General features: G+C 35.8%; 1 protein-coding gene across 2 annotated transcripts in view; it reads right to left on the bottom strand.

The window, feature by feature from the left end:
* grm7 (glutamate metabotropic receptor 7) overlaps positions 1 to 27,939 on the bottom strand; it is a 192,758-nt gene that overhangs the window by 26,249 nt on the left and 138,570 nt on the right. For both annotated transcript variants that reach the window (XM_055217170.2, XM_055217169.2), the window contains exons 7-8: positions 26,782 to 26,921; positions 4,805 to 5,740 (exon numbers count right to left, since the gene is read on the bottom strand). In XM_055217170.2, the coding sequence (XP_055073145.1) occupies positions 4,805 to 5,740; positions 26,782 to 26,921 (1,076 nt within the window). The remainder of the gene's footprint in view (positions 1 to 4,804; positions 5,741 to 26,781; positions 26,922 to 27,939) is intronic.

Below are 27,939 nucleotides of genomic sequence, written 5' to 3'. Positions count from 1 at the left end.
GGTCTGAATGGATGGACGCTTCTTTGCATCTCTCCGAGTCCTGCAGGTTACTGTATTTGAATGTGGTGCTCTTTTATTTGTCTATGAGACATCATTTAGAAGGCCGAGACCTAAAGTGTTCATCTGGGCACTAATTCAAGATCATTTGCAACTTATAGATTTCACATTTGAAAGAGAGGCATATGCCCATCATCTGCCCTTATACCACACGCCTTTTGATGCTTTATTCTGATTAGTTGAGAAATGTTCCACGGGTGTTGATTATTTTGCGATAAATGCACATCTGACCTGTCAAATGTCTTAAAATAACCACCAGAGCAATGTCTGTGGTAACCGTGGTATAAGCAGAATAATTGAAAATTATTTTAAACTAATGCACACACTCTTCGTGCTGCATTACCACCTTGGGTGTGCATTATTTTTGAATAATTAAACGTCCGTCATCGATTATTTCTTAAGTATGTTTGTTCTATGAATCACACAAATGCACTTTGAGAAATGATCGTAAGATCAAATTTAGGACAGTTTCTATGCCCCTGATATGTTGTTGCTGAACCCTTTTGGTTCTTGTGTCACATGACAAATTATAAAGTGATAATTGTTACAAATGCAAATCCGTCGTTGTAAAAAATCTGCAGGGTGAAGTGAAAATAAACAAGTTTTGCAAGTACAAAAACAAGTTGAAATTGTTTAACTTAATTTGTTAAGTTAGAGGTAAAATAATAAATATAAATAAATAAATAAATAAATAAATATATATATATATATATATATATATATATATATATATATATATATATATATATATATATATATATATATATATATATATATATATATATGCATTTTTTTTTACAGTGAATGAGATATCTGTAAACAACTTAACTCTTTCCCTGCCATTGAAGAATTATCTCGTCAATTAAGGGAAAACATTTCCCTGCCAATGACGCTTTCCTGATGAGTTTTTATAGTAATCTTTAATTCTGCTATTATCCACCAGATGGCTCTCTTACCTAATTTATAAAAATTGGAAGCAAAAACTAATTTAATTAATTTTAAACTTTGTGTATGTTTTGATAATCGTTCTGAATCTGATTCCTAACAAAAATGCAACAATTTCAGCTTTTTGCTCAAAAATAAAAAAAACTACCCATATTTAAGAGATTATTAAAAGAGAACAAATGAAGATAGAAAGGATGAAACTTTTTTATCTGTCTGTCAGAGGGTCTGTTCTTCCATTTGATATATTTGTATATTTATATATTTATAGAAAAAACATTTTGTGAAACTTTTGTGAAAATCACAACAAATGCTGGTGGGCTACTTTAAAAAAAAAATGCTGGTGGGGAAAGAGTTAAATGTTATAAATGCAAAAAGCTACCCTGAAGACATTGCACAAGTCTATTTTATTATACATTTAAGGTATTTCTTTTGAATCCCAATATAAAAGTTGTTTTATTTTGCCATTTTCACAGAAGAATATAAATCACGCAGACGTTTTGGTGAACTGTTTCTTTAAGATTCAATGTGGCGGCGAGCAACAAAATAAATCTTATGCTGCATAAGCAGGCGACATTTCTGCAGTCACAACAAATCTAAAAATGTAAACAATCTGCTCTTTGTCGCACGCACATCCGTCTAGTCATTTCCAAGATGACGACAAGCTCAAAACAACTCAAAGTGCATGATTTTTTCTACTCTACCGTCACGGACGTGTCCGTGAACGTGTCGGAGCGAAGCTATTATTTTCATTTAAGTGAGATCCTGCTTCACAAAAACTCCATCTGCCTTGTACTTGCATCTCTTTCCAACACACACATAACGCACAATCTTCACAGCGGCACCTCGGAGAAGCTTCATTTGTATTCTGCGTGACTCTGGCCAGGTAAGTAATGACAAGCAACGAAAGCCAGCATGTCACAGTTCCCCTCAGCTGGGACGTCGGGCTGACGTCAGTCTTTCACACAGCCGTAGGCTCTGCCGCATATGAGACTGCTCTCCTCTAATGAGCCTGCTGTTCTCCTCTCAGGGCTGTACATCATCTCCAGCGTCCCGATGGCCGCCCCGCCTGACTTCAAGTAATAGTTATGGAATCCACAGCTATTTCGCTTTTTCAGCGGCGTAATGCGTACGGATACTGTCGTGCAATCTTCCTCAAGTCCTCATGTGAAGCGTAATAAGAATCGTGAATAAAGAATTTGATGAAACGTAATGAGACGGTTTACTGTTTATTAGAAACAGACATCTAGTTTTGAGGTGTGTATATAAATAAAATAAAATATATAATTTATATACATCTATACATTTATATACATATTTATTTTTCATTTGAGCATTTCACAGCTCAGTGTATTTGGTAGTAAAGGGCCTTCGACTGAATAAAATATGTGAACGGAAAGCTTTCTCCAGGTATTAAAGATCTCATTAGTTATGATGCTGATAAGAAATCAATACAGCTATAGCTTACAACACTACTATTTTGCAGCTGTTTGTCACTTTCACAATTTTATTATAGTGTAAAAATAGTTTTAAGCTGTGTACGCAACCAACTGGCCTTGTAATTAATCATCAAGAGGCGGTTTCCCAGACAGGGCTTAATTTAAAAACACCTTGTACTGACGCAACGTAAAATATATCAGTGCCATTGTTCTGTCTCAAGATGCACACTAGTATTGTTTTTGCAAGGTTTCTTTGTAAAAAAACTACTTTAATCTCCTAATATAACTAAGGCCTGGTCATAGATTAATCTAAACCCTGTCCGGAAACACACCACATATTCTTTGAAACAATAAAGAAATTGAAAAACAGGAAAAAAATACAGGGAATCTTAAGGGGAATGAACAACTTGTCCCATCAAGCAATGTAAATGTACAAAAAAAATCCAGAAAACAAAATAAAACTAGTTATTTTTCTATTTATTTATTTATTTATAAAACTATTTATTTAACTTTCTTTGTGACTATTAAAACTATAGTGTTCATATTGAAATGTATATTTATAAAGGTTTATTTATTTATTTATTTATTGAAATATTTTTTTACTTTTACAATTATCATTATTATTATATATGTTATAAATAATGTTGTTTTTGTTAATTTTTGTTTTATGTAATATATAAAAAAACATGCATTTTTTTTATATTTGCACACTTCTTCCAGTATTTTGCCTTTGAATTACTAAAAACTCATATTTTCTTTTTTAATATTTTAAAAACAATTGCGGATTAACCAAATGTTAATAGTTCAACTATGAACATTACACAAAAAAGTGCAAGTGTAAATAATTAACACATGTATTTGTGTATAGCACTAACTGTAATGCAAAGTTCTTAAACTTATTTTGTTTATAACCTTTTAACTTTCATAAATTGTTACATTCTTCTCCTAATGACTAAAATTGCACTTCATGTTTTGTTTTTTAATATTTTAAAGATATATAGCCTAAACCGTCTTTCCATTGTACACTACATTCGGACACGACTGTCAGAGTTCGCCCCCTAGTGGCAGTCGTAATCAAATTTCAGTTATGTGTCAACATGGAAGAGAAGCTTATTCCAGCACAAAAAACTTTAAATCTATGAATATATTTATACTTAATAATTTACTTATTATCAATCAATCATTTTTAAATGATTCAAGTGTTACTGATAAAGGTAAATAAAAAGGATTAATAGTTTTCACCTTGCACACAGTGTTTTGATTGGTCGGTGTGTCACATGCGGCATAGTCGCACAAGTTTAATTTTTATGCATCCAAAGCTCAAAAAGGATCCAAAAATAATGCACCCACAGATAGTTGGCACCCCGCACAGCCCCCTTCTGGTTGGCCATCATTTGTCATGTACAGTGGAAACGTAAAAGTAACCATGCTGATTTTAAGTCAGACAAAGATGGCCGACGGATCCGATAAAGATGATTGGAGGGCCGCATTTGGCCCGCAGGCCACCAGTTGACTGATTGAATACCATAAGTCAAAATCACCGTCACAATGATAAAAACCACAAAGCTCAGGGTAGGTCTGAAAAGGTTACATTATTGTGACTTATTTCTGGAAAGCCATCTGTGCATCAAGGCATAACTCAACAGAGTTCTTGGAAACGAAATTAAACGGTGCCAACAAATGGGAGTCAAAACCCATCAACATATCTTAAGCTGGTACATGCACAAGCCAGCTTGCTCTATTATTTAGGTAATTGCTTTTCAGTACCGCCACTGAAGAGAAAAAAGTCAAGCTATCCGTCTCGTGTGCAGATAATGAGCAAATGTCCTTATGCTAATAAAACACCTTTAAAAGGATTGTTGTGGGATATTAATTCTGATCCTTAACTGTGCTATTAATACCTATTTTCCCTGGGAACGCAACCCTCTTCCCACATTGAAATATAATTTTTCATTTCTTTAGGAAGGGATAAAAAATGAATGCTCTTGGGTACAAAAGCTGGAGTTTAGACTGCCTGCAGCTTGCAAACAGGTATTACAAAATAGAGCCATTACGGAAACATCAGCCCGCAAATGGATTTGAAATTGAGTGGAAAACTGTGTGTGCTCTGGGTTAGACTCTTAGATTCCCTTGAAGGGAATTATGGAGGAAAATCCCAAAAAAAGACAGAAGTAAATGAAAAAGGTGACACTTAGAACCATACATTTTCAATTACCAAGATTTAAAAATGCAAAGCTGCCTAAGTGCTTTTCCTGAAACATTTCTTTGGGCTTGCTAATAAGTTAGCATACAAAGCTAACTTATCAAGTGCAAGTTACATCAACCAACTACATATTAAAATGCAATAAAAATCGTAAAAATGCTACCTTATCCGCAGACTGCGCTGTCCCAAAGAAAATAGGAATGAAGGCGAGCCAAACAATACACGTTGTGTACATCGTGAAGCCGATGGGTTTGGCTTCATTGAAGTTTTCCGGAACTCCTCGCGTCTTGATGGCGTATACCGTACATGTTACCATCAGCAAGATGCTGTAACCTAGGGAGCATATGATTTGTAGGTCTGAAATGTCACACTTGAGAATCCCTCGCGCCTTGTCTGGGTTTATGGTCTTCAGCTCGTCGTAGTCGACTATGGCATTCGGGGGATCAACCCCGAACCATATGAGGACCCCTAAAAGCTGCACAGAGATGAGACTTGACGTGATTGCCAACTGAGACGTCGGGCTTATCAGTTTAGGTGGAGTGACTGACATCTTCCCTTCTTCGAAGATCCTGTAAATTCGATTGGTCTTGGTTAGCAGCGCCGCGTAGCTAATGCACATTCCCAACCCCAGGAATATCTGTCTAAGGGAACACACCGCCCCATCAGGTGCAGCAAACATTACAAAGGTGATGATGTAACAAAGGAATATCCCGGTTAGGAGAACATAGCTGAGTTCCCTGCCGGATGCTCGGACGATCGGAGTATCGTTGTAGCGTATGAATGTTGCCATAACGAAAATGGTGGCGATGATTCCGAGCATGGCCAAGAAAACCGGAATGACGGCCCATGGAGAATGCCACTCTAGTTTGACGACCGGAATGGGTTGGCAGGCCGTTCGATTGGGGTTCGGCCGCATGTTGTAGGTGCACAGTTTGCAGGATGTCTCGTCGTATTGGTACTGGTAGCCGTCGCAGGGCTCGCAGTGCCAACAGCAAGGCATTCCTTTGACCACTTTCTTGCGCTGACCAGTCTTGCATGGCAGACTGCAAACCGAACTGGGAACCTCCATCTCACCATTGGGCCACTGCATGTCCTCGATCTGAAAATGAAAGGCATACATAAGCACTTCCAACTTCATTTGGGGTATACAATACAACTGAAATAATGTTCCTTATGACCTTAAATATCTGTTTTTCAGAGGCTCAATGCATAAATGGTAGAAGTTACCCAGAAATAAGTGTTATAGCTCAAAACATTTGATTTCAGTTTAGTCCTAAATTTTGTCTTAAATGTTTCTCCTACAATTGCTTATGAGAAATAAAAACAAATGAGATATTTGATCAAATGCATTAAGAGTATGTGTAAATTAAAATAATTTGGATTTTGGAAACCTGATAAAGTGTGACAGTGTGCAGATCTTTTTCTGTTTTTTTTTATTCATCTTTGATTTTGCACCTGGTCAAGACTTTTTTGGATGTGCGTATCCTGTTTTCTCTTCATGGAAAATTGATAAATGAAAAAGGTTTGTTCATATTGAAATCACTTTTTATTGCAGACTTTGCAAATCTAAGCTCAGTTTGTGACATTGTTGAGATCTCTTTTAAAACTCTAATATAGACATTTGTGCGATTTCTTTGTCTTTTTCTAAAAAGAAGTTTTTTAGATAAATTAAGCAAAACTTTTAAAAAATTGACTCCTTTTAATATCATTAATATCTAGGAGGAATAATTGAGAAATTAAACAGATCTGGGTTTTTCCTTGGTATCATTTGTTTTGACTCTTCCACTTTCTTCTTTACAAAACATATTATTTTGGGGTAAAAAATAAATTGGAGAGCATTGCAAAGGAAAAGCAGCTCTTGTGAGGTCAGGCCATGTGAAATTTTTCAATACTGTAGAAACTTTTGCACCGGTATCAAGCGGCAAGCTAACAAAGTGCCAAAATTAGCCTTAATGCTTCATTTTTATGTCAATGAATATCATGTAAGGGGATGCCAACACTGAAGCAATGCTTTTTTTTATGAAGCTGGTTGACGAGAAAAGGTAAAGTTAAAAAGCCTGCAAATAACAGCGCACCAGCATCCAATACAAACGCAACACACAAAAATGATGTTTTGTAACAAGTTCAAGTATAGCCATAAAGACGGTAAACACTTAAATATGATAATCAGGAAAAATAAACTGCTTATTGCTTTCTGCACTCCATCATACCTCCTTTAATATGCACTTTGAATTTTATGCCTTTCATTCAAACATTGCTGATTGCAGCGTGATTATCAATAATTTCTTTTAGCCCTTCATGGCAACAATCACCATGGAGACGGCGCATTTTAATGAAAACGTGCAATAAGAGGGTGGTGAAAGCAATCCAAATGCCACTTTTTAAAGGCATGAATAAATGGGGGTAACATGATAAAATAGCACTATAGAGTCTTTAATATATTACAATTTCGCAGTGATTACAGGTTGTGGTTGAGCTGAGAAATTAATCGGTGTGCATTTTCAACAAGATAAAATAAGCATGTGAAATAAGCAGAAAATGCTGTCACTGATGGTATTCATGCAGTTGTTTATCTTTAAAGGATCAGTTCACCGAAGAATCTCATTTACACTCATGCCGTACCAAAGTTGTTGTTGTTATGTCATGCACATGTGCAGGTGGGGGGGAGGTTGTTTGAGACCCTGTCCCTTTACCCAATGTGCCCTTTTTGATACCCCCCGGAAAGGCAATCACGACAGGCGGCATTTCGAGTGAATGGGTGAAACACGGAACACGGTCAGGAAATTTTGACCATCTGTCCCTCCAAAAGTCTACACAAGATATTTTGAACAATATTGAACGATGACAGTGTAGTTACCAGAGGCTGTCATGCTCTCAAGAATGTAAAAAGATTTTTTTTAAGCAATACATTAGCTTTGAGCATTAAACTCAAACAATTAGACTAATTACAAATTAACCCGATGAAATTCATCTCATCTGTGCTTGACTTTAGTCCAAATATGCCACCCTTACAACAGACATCTTATGCAAACTTCTATGTCCATTGGTTCTTGTGTAAATGTTTTAACCATAGACTGTAAAAAAAGATGGACGACGCGACGTCGCCCCCCTCCATTGTAATGAATTGAAGCCAAAAATGTATGACCATGGTCGCCGCCATGTTACGTAAAAACGTTAGTTTGGAGCCAAAGCATGCGCCGAAGGAATCGTCCGTGGAGCCAGAGGCGGTGCCCCGGTATCAAACTTCTGCCCAAACGCTCGCACGACCAATTCAACCACGGCAATCTTAACGACACGCCCCGTTTCTATAGCATCAAATTACTAGCTAAAATTAAACATACCACGCTGATATATGTTCTTTTTTGTGATATCAACTACCTGAAAGGACCAAAACCATCTTTCGGAAACTTTTTTTGGAAGTGTAAATATTTTTAATTTAGAGCAGAGTCCCATTCGGGGTTTGTGACTTGTACTGCAGCCAGCCACCAGGGGGCGATCAAAGAGCCAGCGGCTTCACTTTTCAAGACTTATGAGGCACATACGCTTTTAACCTGTTTGAATATGCAGAATTAGGTTTAAAATTGTAAACACTTTAGTATGGGGAACACATTTTTATTATTAACTAAAAATGCGTCAATAAACTACTAATTAACTGCTTATTAGTTCTTTGTAAGATGGTGTTGTAAAGTTTAAGGCCCTGTGTCTACCAAATCATTTAAACCTGGCACGAATGCCGACTTTGGGCGCTTGGCAGTGTTTGCGATGTGTTTGTCGTTGTACGATGCACTGGTTGGTTGTTGTGATATTTGTCACGCCCCCTCCTCAACTGTGACTGGAGTAAAAAATGACATTGACGAGCTCATCGTTGCAATCAAAGTAAAAAAAAATGTAACACTCTGCACTTGGCAATGAGCGTAGAAAAAAATGCCAAGAAATCAACAGCTGCTAACATTTTTGAAAAAGTGCGATGCTTTAATTGAAAACAATTTAAAAGATACATAGGGCTGGGTATCAATTCAGATGTTCCGGATCGATTCAATTTCGATTCTCGGTTCGATTCCGATTCTCAGACCGTTTTTTATACTTTATTCAACTCAATGAATATAGATTTAATAAAAATTCTTTATTTATAAAAAAAAACAGAAAACATAAGTTTACAAGTGGGTAATTAATAAAAAGAAATTAACCTGCATATTATACTTTTTATTTTAGGTACACTTGGGTACATTAAAACAGAAACCATCTCTAATTTTCAAATGCATACAATTATGTTAAATATAATAAAATTTTGAAGCAAGATGAAAAATGTATGCTGAAAAAAGTCAAAACAGTCGCATTCCTTGATCAAACAGGATCATGTTATTTCATTAAAAACTAAAAAAATAAATCGATTTGTGGCCTTTTTTAATCGACCACGTTTTAAAAAACGATTAATCGAAAAATCTATTTTTTTGCCCAGCCCTAATACACAAGTCGCAGGAAGAAACGCTATGGTGGGCATAGCGCTGGGTCCGAAACAGCCTACTTCCATACTATCTATATAGTAGGTGAAAAGCAGTAGGCGAGGTGAGTAGTATGTCGAATAGTATGACATAGGACTTCCGGCTTGATCCTGAAGTCTTCATTCGATGGACACTTTAATATCCGGTGTGTCCCCGGGAGAGGAGTTAATCAACGAGGAAGAAAATGTTTTATTCAAAAATGTCCAAAAGCGGTAACGTGTCTCTATTCAAATGCAAATACATATATTAAACATCATTCTAGTTAACAACTAACTTGTTGTTATGATGACGTATGTCACATGATATATCAATATCTGAATTCATTCATACTATTCATATTGATACTATAAAGTACTGTTTTAAGGCCCATGAGTAGGTACTTCTTCCAATTCAGTATTGTCACTTATGATTAATATGAGCTTTATAAACAGGGAATATGCAAGCTAATAGGCAGCTAGCTAAATTGGTCCCCATTCTAAAACGTTACCCAAAATTTAGTCTGGTCTTTACACAAAGCTATTGTAAAGATTTAAAAGACAGCACGATGTGTGATATGTCTTACGGAGCACTTTAATGATACTTTTATGGTGCATTTTGTCATGTTGACATTTGTTGTTGTATTGACAAGATGCTTTAACATTTCATCCTTATTGCTCCGAAAAAGAAACTCATACAGGTTAAAAACGGCACAAGGGCGAGTAAATAATGACACGGGATGATTTATGCCTTTAAAGAAGTTCTGTCATAAAGACACATTGCAAAGCGAGTCATAATCATTGGCTTAATAATGCACCGGAGGGCTGCAAACCCTTACCATGACTTATACAGTATACCGGTATGTCATTAAATTGTTGACAGCACATGCTGGTCTCATTCAAATGTGTGCTATACAAATTAACATGACTTGCTTTTAATCAAACCGGAGGTGATTTATGCTACAACGGTACTGTTGAATGATAATTGGCTTTGATGAATGTAGTATCTATTAAAGGTAACTGCTGAAAATGAGGAACGGTCTGACTGTGAGATAACAAACAGCGCTAAAGCTAACAGCCAAAATGCGGGCTATTGAAAGCTTTAGCAGAGGCCAGCCAGAGGCAATTAGCGGCGGAGAAACATTCTATTACACCTGGCTATTATTGAGCCCTGTTCGCTTTCAGGACCGCCGATCAATTTGGCTATTTCCGTGGCAACTGTGTGAATGCCGGAGTGACACCTGGAGATGGCATAATGAAAAGCCACATCAATCCAGATGCCGCACTCCGCGGGCCGGCTGATTGGACACGGCGAGCATCCCGGCACCCGAACAAAAACTGAAAGACAGCGCAGTTAATTCAGCGACAGAATCTCATCTGGAGGACAAGGTGGAAAGCAGACAAAAAGAATGAAGCTTTATTCGTTTTTATGTTCTTTAAATCTTATTTAAAATCCCTGGGCCCTCGTGTCTCCGTCTTCTCTTTACTTTTCTTACTGCTGTTTTTTCAATCTATCTCACAACAACATGCATAAGAAAACTTCTGGACAGGTGGAAATAAATATTGTGAGTTATAAAAATAAACTCTCATGGACTTTTCACACTAATAGTAGCATTTACAATGTTAAGTATGCATCACATGGAAATTCTGTCATCTTAGCATTCATGGAAGCGACACCTTTAAAAATATTAAAATGCAGTTTAAACTGAGATTTTCAGTAACTATGCATGTTTAATTCAGTTAGTTATAATTTAAATGACCTCACCTAAAGGATTATTAGGAACATCATAATAATACTGTGTTTAATACAGAACTGCCTTAATTCTACATGGCATTGATTCAACAAGGTGCTGAAAGCATTCTTTAGAAATGTTGGCCCATATTGATAGGATAGCATCTTGCAGTTGATGGAGATTTGTACATCCAGGGCATGAAGCTCCTGTTCCACCACATCCCAAAGATGCTCTATTGGGTTGAGATCTGGTGAAATGGGGGCCATTTTAGTACAGTGAACTCATTGGCATGTTCAAGAAACCAATTTGAAATTATTTGAGCTTTGTGACATGCTGCATTATCCTGCTGGAAGTAGCTTTCAGAGGATGAGTACATGGTGGTCATAAAGGGATGGAAACAATGCTCAGGTAGGCTGTGGCATTTAAACGACGCCCAATTGGCACTAAGGGGCCTAAAGTGTGCCAATAAAACACCCCCCACACCATTACACCATTGCATTAATGAGAAACTGAACAGGTGTTCCTAATAATCCTTTAGGTGAGTGTATTGCACATGCACATCTGGAACAAGAACACACAATACTGTATACATACATAAAGTATTTGCTTACAAAAATATTGAAAAAGTAAAATCATTAAGGTCTAGTCAAAATCAACCCTTTTAGACTTCGCCCATATTACCCAAAGCTGAGGAAATTACACATGCAGAAAATAGCATGTGATGAGTATCTGCACAAAAATGTGGCAGACGTTGCCTCGCGTTTCAACTTCAGCTCCATTAAGCAAGCTAGCATGATATCAGCAGCGTTAACAACACATTGTCAAGCTAAAGCACGACACATGCAAAGCCAAAAACGCATGCATCCGCGCCCCCGTGAGATTGTTTTGCCAGGAGCAACAGTCAGAGTTGAATCAATTATTTACCCAGAACACCAAATATCTCTCTGATAGAAGACAGAAAAGCAGCGCTGTCTTGAATTATTGAAGTCCCTTCGTTCAGATGATGTCACAGTCGAGGAGAAGACCTTAGCATTACCTCTACATCTAGCTTATTATATACATTACAATACAACACACCTTACAAAACTGTAAACAAAAACTTAATTGAGCTAGCTGTTGTTTGATGCTGAAAGGCTTCGCATATCATTTAAGCTATTTTTCAGACTTTTTTGTCGAAAATAAGAGTTGCTACAACCCCCAACTCAGAGTTCAGCTTCAACTTTTCTGACAACTAGTAATTTAGTTTTCTGCCATCTTGAGTTCTTTAATCTGAGCCTTGTTTTCGTTTGAGAAAAGGTCAAAAACAGCGTTAAAAGTGTTTCTGTGGTACAGTTCTATTTAAAGAGCAATATTTACCTCTGAGCGAATGGGATCTACTATCATCCGCTATCATTGCTTTTGGCCGAGCGAACACTGAGGGGACTGGTGGACGGTAAGCAGACATAAGCAAGGCCATTTAGGGTCATTGGGAAATTGCAAACGGAAAGAACTCAAACTAACTACGGCAATGCCAACACCGGTACAACAGAAGTCAATTACTTGTCCCTCAGCGATAGATTGCTTCGCTTTTACAAAGCACAGATGCCACAAAGTTCCCAGATTTTACAGATTAGCTGTCTTGCCATAGACGTTTAAAATGTAAACAGCCTAGAAAGCGCTTGAGCTGAGGAAATATGGGTGGTCTTTTCTTTCAATCCAAATTTTCTGTCCTACTTTACAGGACAGAAAATACAATTTGTGTGGATTACACAGCTGAATGTGGATAAAACAACGTGTGGTAAAAAAGAAGAGGTAGATTTCGGCAGTGCTTTTACATTGCATTCAATGAGATAAAATGTGGTATTAGATCTATTTATTTTAGGGCTGTCAAAAGATTAATCCCAATTAATTGCATACAAAATAAAAGTTTGTGTTTGTATAATATATTTGCTTGTTTATTGTGTGTAATTATTATGTATATATAAATACACATATAAGAAATGTAAAAAACTTGTTATTTATGTATATATACATTTATATATATAAAAATCTAAATAAATAAATTATATATATATATATATATATATATATATATACACGTGTTTGTATTTATATATACAAAATAATTACACACAGTACACACAAATAAATTATGCAAAAACAAACTTTTATTTTGTATGCGATTAATCGCGATTAATCTTTTGTCAGCCCTAATTTATTTATAGGTTGGAAAGTTCAGGTCTAGTTTGTCAATGAGATAAAATGTGGATTAGGTATATTTATTTTAGGGCTGTCCAAAGATGAATCGCAATTAATCGCATACAAAATAAAAGTTTGTATTTGCTTAATATATTTGCATGTTTATTGTGTGTAATTATTAAGCATATACACACATACATTTAAGAAATAAAAAAAACATGTTATTTATGTATATATTTTACATTTATATATAAAAAATATATAAAAATCGAAAAAAAAAAAAATATATATATATATATATATATATATATATATATATATATATATATATATATATATATATATATATACACACACAAAATAATTACACACAAATAAATTATGCAAAAACAAACTTTTATTTTGTATGTGATTAATCGCGATTAATCTTTTGACAGCCCTAATTTATTTATAGGTTGGAAAGTTCAGGTCTAGTTTGTCAATTTTAATAATAATTAGATAATGTAGCATGCACATGATCAATAATAATAATAAAAATAATAATCTACAACAACAACAACCTTTAACTTGAGATAACTCTTCATTGGCGGGACAACGACGAGTTATCTCGTCAATTAAGAGAAAACATTTCCCTTCTAATGACGCTTTGGACGGCTAACAAATGGCTAAATCTAAAGGTGACTTTTCAAAATGCATAGAAAAGCTACGGTAGCTGTCACAGGACAAACACGTCATCGTCTGAGACAACATAGTGACACAAACACGCTCTATAAAGCCGTTTATCTATTTAGGGCAAATGTACATGACAGTGTGTAGATAAAAACGGCTAGGGTAATAAAAAGGTGGTGTGTAAATAAACAGATTATGTGTATAATGTATTATATTACATTTCTTTCAATAGATCCTCCTAAATTTTACACATTGCACATTTAAATAGATTTATATTTTCTAGAGTAAAAAAGAAACTGTAAAGATGCCTGTAAAGAAGCAAGGTCCACATCATAAAAAGACAAATCTCCTCCGAACACAAACATCAATGGCAGCACACTAAAACAAAATCACAAACTATTCAGATTGATATATTTACTTTTCAAATGCATCTACAGGGAAACAAATTCCATCTCAAGGTCCAGACAAGTCTGCGGATGACCTTTCCAGCCACACTATTTTCTCCCATGACCGCTGCTCTCTTCTGCAACTTTCCTTTTCCATGCATCACTGGATCTGTAGAGTTCATGGCCCGGTGTACTGGGAGTCACGGGACAGCATGGAGAGCGGGCACAGAGTGCATTTAGAGATCTGGAGTGGGGGTGAACATCCATGAGTTCCTCATTATTCCTACAGCTTCCTGCTCTTATCAGACCCGGCCAGGCCTTTGCTAGCACTTACTGCATTTAAATTTTGTGTCATGCACAACTGTCAATTAATCATGAAGACGGCCAGGCCAGCATCATAGGTAAGACGACAACTTAAATAATGTTAGCCTGCACAACAGGAAGACCTGGCATGTGCACAATGGAGGACATCACACAGTAACCCACAAAACTGAGAGGTAAATAATATTAAATAAATATCTGGATGATACCGAGTGACAATAATATTTGATTAGAAATTAAACTAACTCAAAATTATAAATATACTTCATTAAGCTATGCTGTACGTTTTACTACTAAATATTTTAATGTGGTTAGTTTAAACCATCCTCCATCCCATATACGACTGTTTAGGTCATTTGTCCATTAACCCAAATTCAACCCACAGATGTAAATTAGCACATCTACCATAGCAGGTGAAACTTAATATATTGGGGTTATGAAATTATATATTGGGGCATAATTTTGCAACAATGACTTTTTAAACTGCAAATATTAATTGTATTTATATTAAACATTAAACTATTAGAGGCTTTTTCAGCAAATAAATGATATAAAAAATATATAATTTAAAACGTAAGTAAAAAGTAAAAAAATATTTTTTTAAAAGCATACAAAACAAGTCACAATTTTTTTTTAAACGTACAAATATTTCAAGTGTACTGTGGCCAAATTATCTATTTATATGAGGAAATTGTGAAATGGCATCGGCTCTCGTGTGTCTCGTGACCAATTGCATTATTAGGTCGGCTTGAAACATAAACCACTATTGGCTCTCGTGACCGACTGCATAATGCATTTATGTTCTGGATTATGTTTAAATTGGATCATGTGTCCGTTGTTTATGAAATAAATGCATGCACTTTTACTTGCATATTAAAAAGTAAAAAATTGGTTGGGTTTAGGATGGGTTTGGGTTAGATTAATATATCTTTAAGACCATTAATATTTATGGAACCATTTCTAATTTTACAAATGCAAAGAAAATAGATGCGTCTAATCTGAAACATAGGGCAAACAACGTTGAAATGTAAGCGCAGGTTGTAATACACTGCTCACTGCTAGAGGGCGCTTCTCCCTAATACGTAACAGTTCCTTTAAAATAAGGAAATTAACTATGAGGTTGTTTTTTTGGAGGACAGCCTCGGTTAGTTACCTTAGAGTTTAACAAACAAAATGTAATGGTCCTGACAACCCTGTTTATGGTATTATTGTGTAAAGTAATAATATATTGTTAACTCTTTCCCCGCCATTGACAACTTATCTCGTCAATTAAAGGAAAACCTTCAAATGCCAATGACGCTTCCCTGACGAGTTTTTACAGTAATCTGTAATGCCGCTATTATCCACTAGATGACACTCCTACCCAATTTATAAAAAAACTGAAGCAAAAACTAATTCAACAACATTTTAAAAGGGGTTTTGATCTTCGTTCTGAATCTGATCTCTAACAAAGTCCTTTACAAAATACAATTATTTCAGCTTTTTGCTCAAAATATGGTATTTTTGAAGAAACCTAACCATATTTAAAAGGTTATAAAAATAAAAACACATGAAGGTAGGATGACATTTTTTTTTCCCATTTTGTTTGTTTGTTTGAAAGCAGAGGGTCTGTTCTTTCATTTGATATATTTGTATGTTTATATATTTATAGAAAAACATTTTCCTGGAAGGCTTTTTGTGAAAGTTTGTGAAAATCAGAAAAAAATGCTGGTGGGCAACTTTAAAAAAAATTAAGCTGGCGGGAATGAGTTAATTCACACAAGATAAGCGATGTTTGTAAAAATATGCAACTACATTAAACACAAGCATATATATACTAAAATACATCAGATAAATTGGCAGTAGCGAACCTGAAATCGCATATTGGACAACACAAGTCAAACAGCATACTCAAACCTCATCATATCGTACATATCGCAAACAAAGCACACCAAGTGCAAATAAACCTTTCATTTTCTGATGTTTTATCATTGACCAATGTCCAATTTTGATACTTACATGTAAAAGGCTCACAGTTTAGTATGCCAATTCACAGAGGACTAATAGTACCCGAGGCTATTTATGCATTACTCATTTAACCCAAATCCCATCCGAACACTGTACATTATCCTTAAATTACAGCTGCATCTGTTGATATTATTTGTACATCACCAAATTCATGTTTTATCACACAAATAAAACTGAAAGAAATTAAGAACAAAGCCCACAAACTATTATAGCTGGAAGCAAACCATCTACAGCGAGAGTTATTGTATGTAGTAACTCCACACAATAAAGGTTTCAGAGTGTTCTGCAAGGTGCCAAGCAGCCTCTCTAGTTGCTTAGAAACCAAGAATTAAAGCTCTCTCTAGCTTTCTTTCTCCTGGCCCACACTCACACACTGCATGCATAAATGCGTCCGCTGCGGCATATTTCTGGTCAAGGTTTTCAACTTTGGCTCTGTGAGATTCTGTCAACATTAAAGTTGTACTGTAATCTGCCTTACAGTATGTTTACCGCACAGTGTATACGAGAGGCAAGCAGTCATCCGGGTATTAGACAGTACGTTCTGCTTTTCTCCCTGCCAGGACATCTGGAGGGAAAAGGAAACGTTAATTGGTTTAATATCTGTTGCCCTCCCGAAGCGATTTTTCGCCCAGCCTTTCTAGCGCAGCACATTATTTGAACTTTGGGAGCCCCTGTACTCTGTCCTATTGCTCGTAATTAAGCACAGTGTGGAAATCCTAATGCGATTAACAGCCGTGTTGCTATGGATACCGAGATCTATCTGCTTAGCCCTCAATGTGGTTTCTTCAATGTTTCATCAATTTAGCTCACCACCTCCTCCTCCTCCTCCATGGATGCATGTTGGCTTTTCTTCGCGACTCATTCTCTCCGAGTGTAGGAAGTGCCGAAGTGGCGTCTGCAATGCTAAATGCGTTAGCTTGTTTGTGCTAATGAGAGGCGTGCCGATACTTGTTTTTCCACCCACGTTCATACTGAACGATGTCTTTACGAACGAGAATGCACAGAATTGTCGGACACTGTGATTGTCACGCGGTGCTTTGTCAACAGTAGCGTTTTATCACTTCTGAGCGCATATTTGATTTGACACTCCGTGTACGCCCCCGAGGACCCTCGTGTCAGTGTTTGCTATGATAATTAACAATTGTGGAGGAAAACCCCTCTTTTAGCAAATCCCTCGGCACACGAGTGCCGGTGAATAAGTGCTAAGCAAATTAACGTAAAATAGCAATGGAGAGGCGTTTTTAACCACAGAGGAATCAATGCTGTTCTGCTTAATGGATAAAGTTATAAAACAGGAATCAACAGCTTTCATCCAGTCTCTGCTGTTTTTTCTTTGAAAACTGCAGTAAAAATGTGTTGTTGTTTTTTAAATTTAATAAGCCATCCAGCTGAGAAACTAAAGTTGGGGACAGCTTCAGGTAAAGCTTATACATCAAACAAATGTATAATTAAACAATATATATTTATTGTATGCTTTCTTTGTTGTTTTTGTTACATGGCCCTTTGGATGACTGATACATTTCCTAAATAGTTGTCTTTTGTTTGTCTCTTTATTCTCACATAACAAAATAATTTCAATCAATATTTTATGCACACTTGTTAATTTTGAAGTGTATTTAGCATTAAAGAGCCACACAGATCCAAAATCGAAAATGACCTGCATTGCAGTGTTTCATATAGTAGTTGAACCAAAAAGTGCACGAATAATAAAGTTATTGGCTTCTAAAGTACGGAGTCGAGTCTGAATCGCTAAAACAAGTCGTCATATGGATTGAATCTCCTGCCTGACTTTATCCACGTAATACCAACACTTTGCATAATAATCTCTGCCTACAGCCTTGCCCACGGGAGAAACAAAAACTATGACCTGCCCACAGCTAGTTAGTGTGTAAACATCATATCACGCTGTATTTTCAGTTTATGTTATTTTCACTACCAAATGATGAAGATATATGAAGAATCTGTGGTTAAAATTACTTTTTTCAAGGAGGAATATACTAAACGTTTGGTTGTGAAGAATCAGTGGTTAAAATTACTTTTTCACAGAGGGATTTACTAGACGTTTGGCAATGTAAGATGGTTCAGTACCAACTCTATTTGGAACAACATGCGTCTCCTAACCACAACCTGTAGGTATGATTATAGCTACATACTTGCTTAAATGAGTGTAAAAATTTTAATGTCTGTCGTCTTTTTCATAACCTGGAATAATGATGAATGATGTGCATTGCTGTTGTTTTTTAAACTCTTAATATACTGTCAAAGAGTCACTTTAGCAAACAGCTAACGCATGCTCACTTACAGTTTTGCTATGACCCGGTTAGTTTACATAAATCCTTAAATGAGTGTAAAATGTTAGTTTCTATCGTCGTTTTTATTGCTTGGATTAATGATGAATGATGTCATTGTTTAAACTCTTAATATACTGTCAGAGAGTCACGTTAGCAAACAGCTAACACATGCTTACTTACAGTTTTGCTATGACCCGGTTAGTTTACATAAATCCTTAAATGAGTGTAAAATGTTAGTTTCTATCGTCGTTTTTATTGCTTGGATTAATGATGAATGATGTCATTGTTTAAACTCTTAATATACTGTCAGAGAGTCACGTTAGCAAGCGGCTAGCGCATGCTCACTTGTGGTTTTGCTATGACCCGGTTAGTTTACATAAATGCTTAAATGAGTGTAAAATGTTAGTTTCTGTTGTCGTTTTTATTGCCTGGATTAATGATGAATGATGTCGTTGTTTAAACTCTTAATATACTGTCAGAGAGTCACGTTAGCAAGCAGCTAACGCATGCTTACGGTTTTGCTATGACCCTGTTAGCTTACATAAATCCTTAAATGAGTGTAAAATGTTAGTTTCTATCGTCGTTTTTATTGCTTGGATTAATGATGAATGATGTCATTGTTTAAACTCTTAATATACTGTCAGAGAGTCACGTTAGCAAGCGGCTAGCGCATGCTCACTTGTGGTTTTGCTATGACCCGGTTAGTTTACATAAATGCTTAAATGAGTGTAAAATGTTAGTTTCTGTTGTCGTTTTTATTGCCTGGATTAATGATGAATGATGTCGTTGTTTAAACTCTTAATATACTGTCAGAGAGTCACGTTAGCAAGCAGCTAACGCATGCTTACGGTTTTGCTATGACCCTGTTAGCTTACATAAATGCTTAAATGAGTGTAAATATTAGTTTCTATCTTCGTTTTTATTGTTTGGATTAATGATGAATGAAGTCGTTGTTTAAACTCTTAATATACTGTCAGAGAGTCACGTTAGCAAGCGGCTAGCGCATGCTCACTTGTGGTTTTGCTATGACCCGGTTAGTTTACATAAATGCTTAAATGAGAGTAAAATGTTAGTTTCTATCGTCGTTTTTATTGCTTGGATTAATGATGAATGGTGTCGTTGTTTAAACTCTTAATATACTGTCAGAGAGTCACGTTAGCAAGCGGCTAGCGCATGCTCACTTGTGGTTTTGCTATGACCCGGTTAGTTTACATAAATGCTTAAATGAGTGTAAAATGTTAGTTTCTGTTGTCGTTTTTATTGCTTGGATTAATGATGAATGATGTCGTTGTTTAAACTCTATATACTGTCAGAGTCACAATAGCAAGCGGCTTATGCAGCACTTACAGTTTTGCTATGACCCGGTTAGCTTACATAAATGCTTAAATGAGTGTAAATGTTAGTTTCTATCTTCGTTTTTATTGTTTGGATTAATGATGAATGATATGTATTGATGTCGCTAATGTATTCTCAGTAAATCATGTTATCACTAGGTCAGTACATGTTGCACTATTGTTGGTCTGTGCCACTGATCTGTGATCTGTGCAAAGACACTCTGTCAGTTGACCAATCAGAGCAGAGGAGGCTACCGAAAGGTGGGGTTTAGGCAGACTGAGTCGTTGAACGGCTTCACAAGAATTGTTTGGGGATCTCTGAGAAATGGGGTAATTTTAAATGTATATTTGGAGAAAATGACAGTGTTTTTTGACCTTGCATGCCTTTAAACCTGTTGTCCGGGACTTATAAACAGTGATAGGACGCATAAAATTGGCATCTTACTGGCTCTTTAAACAGAATGTACAGTTGGTTAGTTATACTGTACATGCTGTGAGTGAAGTGGGTGGAGTTATGATAATGATCATCATATCCATGCCAACAGGCCCAGTAAGTAAACTGTTGCCTAGAATCTGTGTGTTTGTTGTAGTACAAGAAAAGATATTTTAGTTGGAGACGCTAACTCGCGTCATCCTAGACTTTGGGATCTGTAACTTCGCAGATGTTTTACACACTAAAGGAAATGTTAAATCATGAAATGGAAAATAGGGGCTCTTTAAATCCGCAATCCGTAACCTTTTTAGTTAAAAATAAATAAACATTAGTTGCAGCAAGTAAATAAAAAATGCGTTTAAAACGGTCTCCTTACCTTATGTCGCTTCAAGTAATTTGGAGCTGTCGGCTATGGTTTTGTGAGTAATCAGTTCAAGATCATTTGACTTTAACGTAACAAAAATAGCTTTGCAAATTTAAGTTTCAAGATGGTGATAGAGAGAAAAAGTTACAGACTGACACTATATATAACTTATTATAAAACTAATAAAATATTGTGAAAACAGATATTTTCTAATGACTCGTAGGCTAATAAGTGACAGGAGATATTCTCAGGTTGTTCTTAATACAAACATGATGAGTTTATTGGCTATAGGCTCAGTTCTCACAGGCTAATGAAAGCTCTAGGGGAGTGTATAATTATACCCTGCTGGTATTAAGGAAAGTATCCAATGATAAGCTAATTAAAAATGAAGAATGGGTGACTGGTTTTGTTTTCAAACAACGATCCATTATATGTCACGCTTGATGTTCAATTTGTATAGAAACCTTGAGTTAATTTTGTGCCAGCTAAATGAGGTCCGCCTTGCTATTGTTTCATGTCTTGGATTTCTAGGTTTTATTACAAGCAGCTACAGCACCTAAATACAGATGTGTGCTGATGAAATACTCATTTTAGATCGGATAATTTAGCTACAGGGGTGTTGGGACATCAGCAAGTTCCTACTAATGTACTAGTCAGTACATTTTATTCTCACCATGTGTATATTAATCTATCAGATGGAACATTTAAATCTAGTTTTTTTTTAAGATAAGTAAATGTTTCTCCATCAAATGCATTTAGGTTAACATTAAGTGAATTTTAGATAATTTAAATGATGTGGTTTGAGTAAACATTGCTATTTTCGCATGTCTCTTAAAAGAATAGCAATGTTTTAATATATATGTTTTGTCCTTATTTGATATTTTGTTTATATCAATGTCATGTTTTCTTAATTATTTCTTTTGATCTAGTTCCTATAGGTATTATTTTCGTGTCAAAACAACAGCACAAACTTGATGCTTTGCGGTATTAGTTGGTCTTAATCTAAAACATAGATATAATGTAATGTAATCTAAAACACAATATATAAAATGTATATTCTTGATTTGTGACCCTGGAAAGTATTTTTGTATAAAAGCCAAAATACATTTTATTGGTCAAAATTACAGATTTTTAATTTATGCCCAAAATCATTAACATATTATGTAAAGATCATGTTCCATGAAGATATTTAGTAAATGTTGTGCCATAAATATATCAAAACGCAATTTTTGTTCAGTGTATGCAGCATAATCACAAACAAAATTGGCCAAAAACTCGGCTACAAACTTGCTCTCGTTGCAACTAGCTCTGGAGATTTCCCATTCAAGTTTGGTTTTTATGTAAAAGCCCATTTAGTCAAAATTTAGTCAACATTCAGTCCACAAGGTCATTATAGTGGTAAGCCGGTAGAGAGCACTAAACAAACCTTTTTTTTAACTCTTTCCCTGCCATTGACCAGTCAACTCGTCATTGGCAGGGAAGCATTTTTCTTAATTGACGAGTATTTCCAGCTTTCCGCAATACCGCTAATATCCACCAGGTGGATAATAATTTGGACCCGCAACGTATCACCCTACACTGTAAAAAATAATACGCTGGATTTACTAAAAAAATATAATGCATCATTTTTGCATCCACTTTTTAAAGTTTTAATTAAAACATTTTTTGTTTTTTTTTATTAAAAAAATATGAAATTGCATAAATTCCATGTAAAACTTACTTAAAAATATTGTGCATAATTTTTACATCCACTTTTTAAAGTAAGTTTTTTATTAAAACAGTTTTTTTATAATTTTTTTTTAATTGCATTAATTGCTTAAAATTCCATGGAAAACGTACTTAAAAATATAGTGCGTATTTTTTGCATCCACTTTTTAAAGTAAGTTTGTATTAAAACATGTTTTTTTTATAAAAAAATATTAAATTGCATAAATTGCTCAAAATTCCATGTACAACGTACTTATAGAAAATATATATAAATAGAGTGCATCATTTTTGCATCCACTTTTTAAAGTAAATCCAGCCTTTATTTTGCAGGGCAAACAGCTGTTTTGAGGATCGCTCTGCATCTGATCTCTATCAAAAGTCCTTCACAAAACTGGAATTATCTCAGTTTGCTCAAAATTTGATGTTTTTGAAAAAACCTACCCATATTTGAGAGGTGATAAAAAAGAGAGCTAATAAAGGTAGGATGAAATGTAGGATGAAATGGTTTTTTTTTTGTGTTTTTTTAAAGCTGAGGGTCTGTTTTTTATTTAATATATTGTATGTTTATATATATATATTTAAGTAGAACATTTTCTGGAAGGCATAAAACTTCATAAAAATCATTGCTGGCGCTGGCTGGCAACTTTAAAAAAAAAACGCTGGTAAGGAAAAATTAATAGCTTGCGTTTCTAGAGACTTCATATGAACTTTGACATTTAAATACAATGATTTGAAAATCTGAAAAAATCTAAATGTTGAGAAAATTGCTTCTCGTCCAAATATTTATTTAGCTTTCGGATGATATATAAATCTCAAAACACTGACCATTACTGCGTTTTTGTGGTCACAGGATTAAAGTGACGCATTTTAAATGGAACATATTTTTTAGTATGGAATATAATTTAATCCTAAATATAGCATTTAAATTACATTACATTAAAGTGATTTTATCATTTTTTTGGTTGTTTGGTATAATTTACATCATTTAACAGGTGCCACAAAATATAAATGACCAGGATGCTTCCTGCATACACACTGTGAACTGTGAAATGACTATAAAATCTACAAAGGTTATGCGATGAGTCCTCAAAGGTCAACGTCTATGACAGCTTCCACTTGACTTTTCACGAATCCTTTCAAATCCAATTATCAAGGGAAAGATAATGACTGCATTACATAAGATTAACACTTATTTACAGTACACTTCATTGGGTTTCGTTACATTTTGATCTCTACTGCAGTGGTTCTCAAACTGGGGGCCGCGAGATGGTGCCAGGGGGGCCCCAGTTTTATGACACTTTATAAAATACATTCATTTATCATGAATTCTGTGTAATTAAACCTAAGAAAATAAGACTACTAACCAAAAGCACTACTTTGTATAATTTCATATGCTTTGCTTAATTAAAATGTTACATTTTAGAACAGTTTTTTGTCATAAATTTTCTTTGGGGGGGCCAGCAAAAGAATACACTGTACACAAGGGGGGCCGCACGCGGAAAAAGTTTGAGAACCACTGCTCTACTGCATAAAGCAAATTCAACTGCACTTTTTTATTTCTTGGTTTGTCTTTCTGAACTAGCGTTTGAGAAGTTCCACCCAAAGTGAAATCTCATTGGTCCAAAATCTTTATTCCCAGCTCATTGCTTCATGAGAATCAACACATCGTGCTACTATAAAGTTTATTAATTTTAATAATTATCCAGTATGTGCCAGGTAAAAAGTTCAAGAATGTTGACGTAAGAACCATGACACACCACAGCTGTTTGCGAAAGCAATGTCCTATTCCAGATATAAAATTCAGAGCTTTTTACATAAATGCAAATCCTAGGCAAATCAAGATTGCATAATCCTGTTAATTATTAATATCTCTGCAGCAAGCTTAAAAACAAATTTTGAGTTTTCCTTCACAGCTGACACTCCAATAAAAATGACTGCGCCGTAAACGCATCATCTTTTTTGGAAATGCATTCAATTCAGGCTTTTATCGCAATCCCACTAAGGAAGGAGGATAAACCTAACAACCCGCTGTTGTGTCCTGCCAGCATTCCGATAAGAGTCGGTAGGTGTGCATTCAAAATCAGCGTTCCCAGTACAGCTCATTGCAACGTGACCTTTCATGGCCGTCTGCGACCACAGAGTGAAAGAGAAAACATCACTTGATGCTTTCTGAAATCACACCAGATACAAGGACTCTTTCTTTATAAACAGACATAGAGGACAGTCAGCGAATCCCTGAAGTCCCAGTCATGCAGGACTGTTTGCGACACCAGGGCGTAATGACATTTGCTGTGAGAGCCGTAGGCGATCCTTGGAAACAACTCAGTCGGACGCCTCATCTGTGACTCAGTTGAGATGCCGTGGTGGTATCGAACCTCAATACTCAAAAGAGTTACCTTCAAATGACTGTGCTATATTATTAAAGTAGCTAACTATAAACATCCACATTTTAATAGTTTGATATATGATTTTGTTGTGTTATTAATTGAATTCAGGGATTGGTTAAATAAAAGGTTAAATAAATAAATAAAAATAATCCATTTTAAACTAACAATGTAGTTTGAAAGTACTGCTATTATGCAGGTACTATGAATAGCAGGAATGCTTTTCAAATAAGACGACACTAGGAAAGACACAAAATCCCTGAAGCCCCAGCCTCATACAGTAGGACCGTTTACGGGACTCTCTCTCCATCTCTCCAATGCCGACCATGTGGAGGGCTGAAGATGGGGGACGAGGTGCCAATGACATTTGCTGCGGGAGCCGTAGGCGATCCTTGGAGACGACTCAGCCGGACTCCTCATCTGTGACTCAATGGAAGCCGGAAGATGTGATTCACATATGGAGGGCATTCTCACCCTCAATTTCTCCTCTAATAATATTGCTTTTCACAGGCTGAGCTTAAAAAAAAACATCTCCACAATGCAACGCAAATCCATTTACAGCATTATTGAGGCCAAAAGAAACACAGCCTGACAAATATTAGGTACATGAGATGAGACTTCTAGCTTGAAATATGATTACTTTTGCTTTTATAGAAATCGAATAAAAGGCCGAAAATTTGATGTCTAGGTTATACAATATTGCTGTCTTACTGCCATTGTCACAGAATTAACTGCAATAAATATAGTTTCAGGTGTGAACATGACAATATTAAACATCTTTCATTCTGAATGTTGTTGACATCATCTAGCTTGTATCATGTCTCATTCATACAGTGGTGCAAGGTTTGACATCATGATATACCCATAGCTTATCTCCAACCTAAAGGACGAATCTAAGGTCGATCTATTTAATATTTATAGACCAATCCATCTTCATCGTATAACTGAAAACTTCACCTGGATGAAAGGCAAGGCTAAAAGAGAGTATTAATAATTTCTACCTAACAGCTGAAACTTCGCTGCACATTCTTGCAGAAATTGTGAATTTTTACGGTGACTTTTTCTTGTCTCTTACTTACATGCTGCTGGTTTTCATTTTCAAAGAATCGACCGCCACACCTGTCAGGCTGATGACACAGCTGAACGGGAAATCTGCTATACTAATTTGATTCAGACTCAGATCAAACTCAGATTTAGGCTAACATAGTAATCTCCAATACGTTATGTCACACGTTTTGCCACTTTTTATCCCATTTATGAACTACCAAATATAAAAAAACAAAATCCCTTGTGACAAGCAAAAAGTCTTGTGGTGTATCCCCACTAAAACATGTGCGGTCAGTTGCATCAGGAAGCACAGAAGCGGTTGGTAATATTATTAACATCAATATAATAATCTGTACTGCCCCAGGGCAAAGGATTCTCATATATATGAACATATAATTTAGCAATGGCCATTTAAAAGATACATCTTAATAGCCAGAACTTCATAAGACTATAATGTCTGATTGAATCTTAGATTATATTACGTTTGACTGCAATGCTCGACAACGCCCAACTGCTGAATGTAGACAGAGCTTCCTGAACAAAATCAAAAAACCGGAAAGCAGAAACTAGAGACCAGTAACTGTGTTGAGTGATGACTATAAAATTCACACATATTGATTATAGGCTACAGTGAATGGTTTATTGGTGAAATTCAATTTTGGTTGAGATTGTGGCTTGATTTTTATTGAGTGCTGTTCTTCACATTTTGGAACAAGGCCTAAAATGCAAAGTCTTGGGAAATAAGGTTTGCAGTTTGAATGCCAATTAGATTAGATGATGAATTTGATTTGTCCATCAAGTGCACTTACGTTAAGTTGGAGATTTTCTGTCCACTGTCCAATAACTTTGTATCCTGGAGTACTGTTGATATTCATCTGGTACTGAAAAAGATCGTATCTTCCTGGGGCATCACCATTCCGATTAAACGTCACAGACGTTCCAGCACTCCCTATGAAAGACAAATCATAAAATCTCTGATATATGGCAACAACTAATATGACATTGAAAGTTGCATTTATAAAGTAAATCAGAAATTAAACTTTCACATTAGTCCAAAACCGGCAGACTAAACACAGTTACTTGGAAAGATTTTGGTTAATAAAATATTGACCGTTTTATAGAGTATGATTTTTCAACTCAAGGTTGCAGTAAATGTTAAGACAGACACAAAGTATATTAAAACAAAACACAAGAATACAGTGCGAGAAACACACACACACACACACACACACACACACACACACACACACACACACACACACACACACACACACACACACTGGTTGTCACAGTGTTGCCTTCTAAAGGCCGAGTATAGTCAGCTTTTACTTGTCCACGTGGGTCCGCGGACAGTGCGCGTAATGCAGTTTTTATCATCAGAAGAGTGCACACGTACTGTATGTGCCCCGCTGGTTTTTTGAAACCCGCATACATTTTATGCATAGCTTGTGCATGCACGCACTGGAGAATGTAGTATGTAACAAAAAAGATGTGTTGTATTTTGTAATGTGCATGTGTCGAACATCTGTGTACACATTTGAATCAAACTATGCTTTGCTGTGCTTTTAACCCTGGACGTACGTTCCTGTACACATAAAAACAGACAATACTTTGTGCTTTATGTTGTGCGTATGTTGTGTAGACAACCAGTGAACAACGTAAATAGTTTGCTGCATACATTCAGGCAATGCTGTATTGATGTACTGCGTATAAGAAAATGTTAGTAACTGACATGCCCTGTAGACAACTTCAATCGACTGATTTGCTTTATAGGAGAAAAGTTCCTGTATTTTGGATATGACAAAAGAACACAATGTGAGTTCCCCTCGGGCCAGCAGTGAGAACTTACAGGTCCTTGATACTCCGTTCAAAAGAGTTTTACCTGCAGGGCCTGACACTAAGGATCTCAAATCTGCCAAAATACAATCAGCAGATGAAACATCCACAGCATTCTTTCTCTTGTATCT

The sequence above is a fragment of the Misgurnus anguillicaudatus genome, unplaced genomic scaffold, assembly GCF_027580225.2.
Source record: "Misgurnus anguillicaudatus unplaced genomic scaffold, ASM2758022v2 HiC_scaffold_32, whole genome shotgun sequence".
NCBI lineage: Eukaryota > Metazoa > Chordata > Actinopteri > Cypriniformes > Cobitidae > Misgurnus > Misgurnus anguillicaudatus.
The sequence above is the reverse complement of the archived record's forward strand: the minus strand, read 5'-3'. Positions and strand labels throughout refer to the sequence as shown.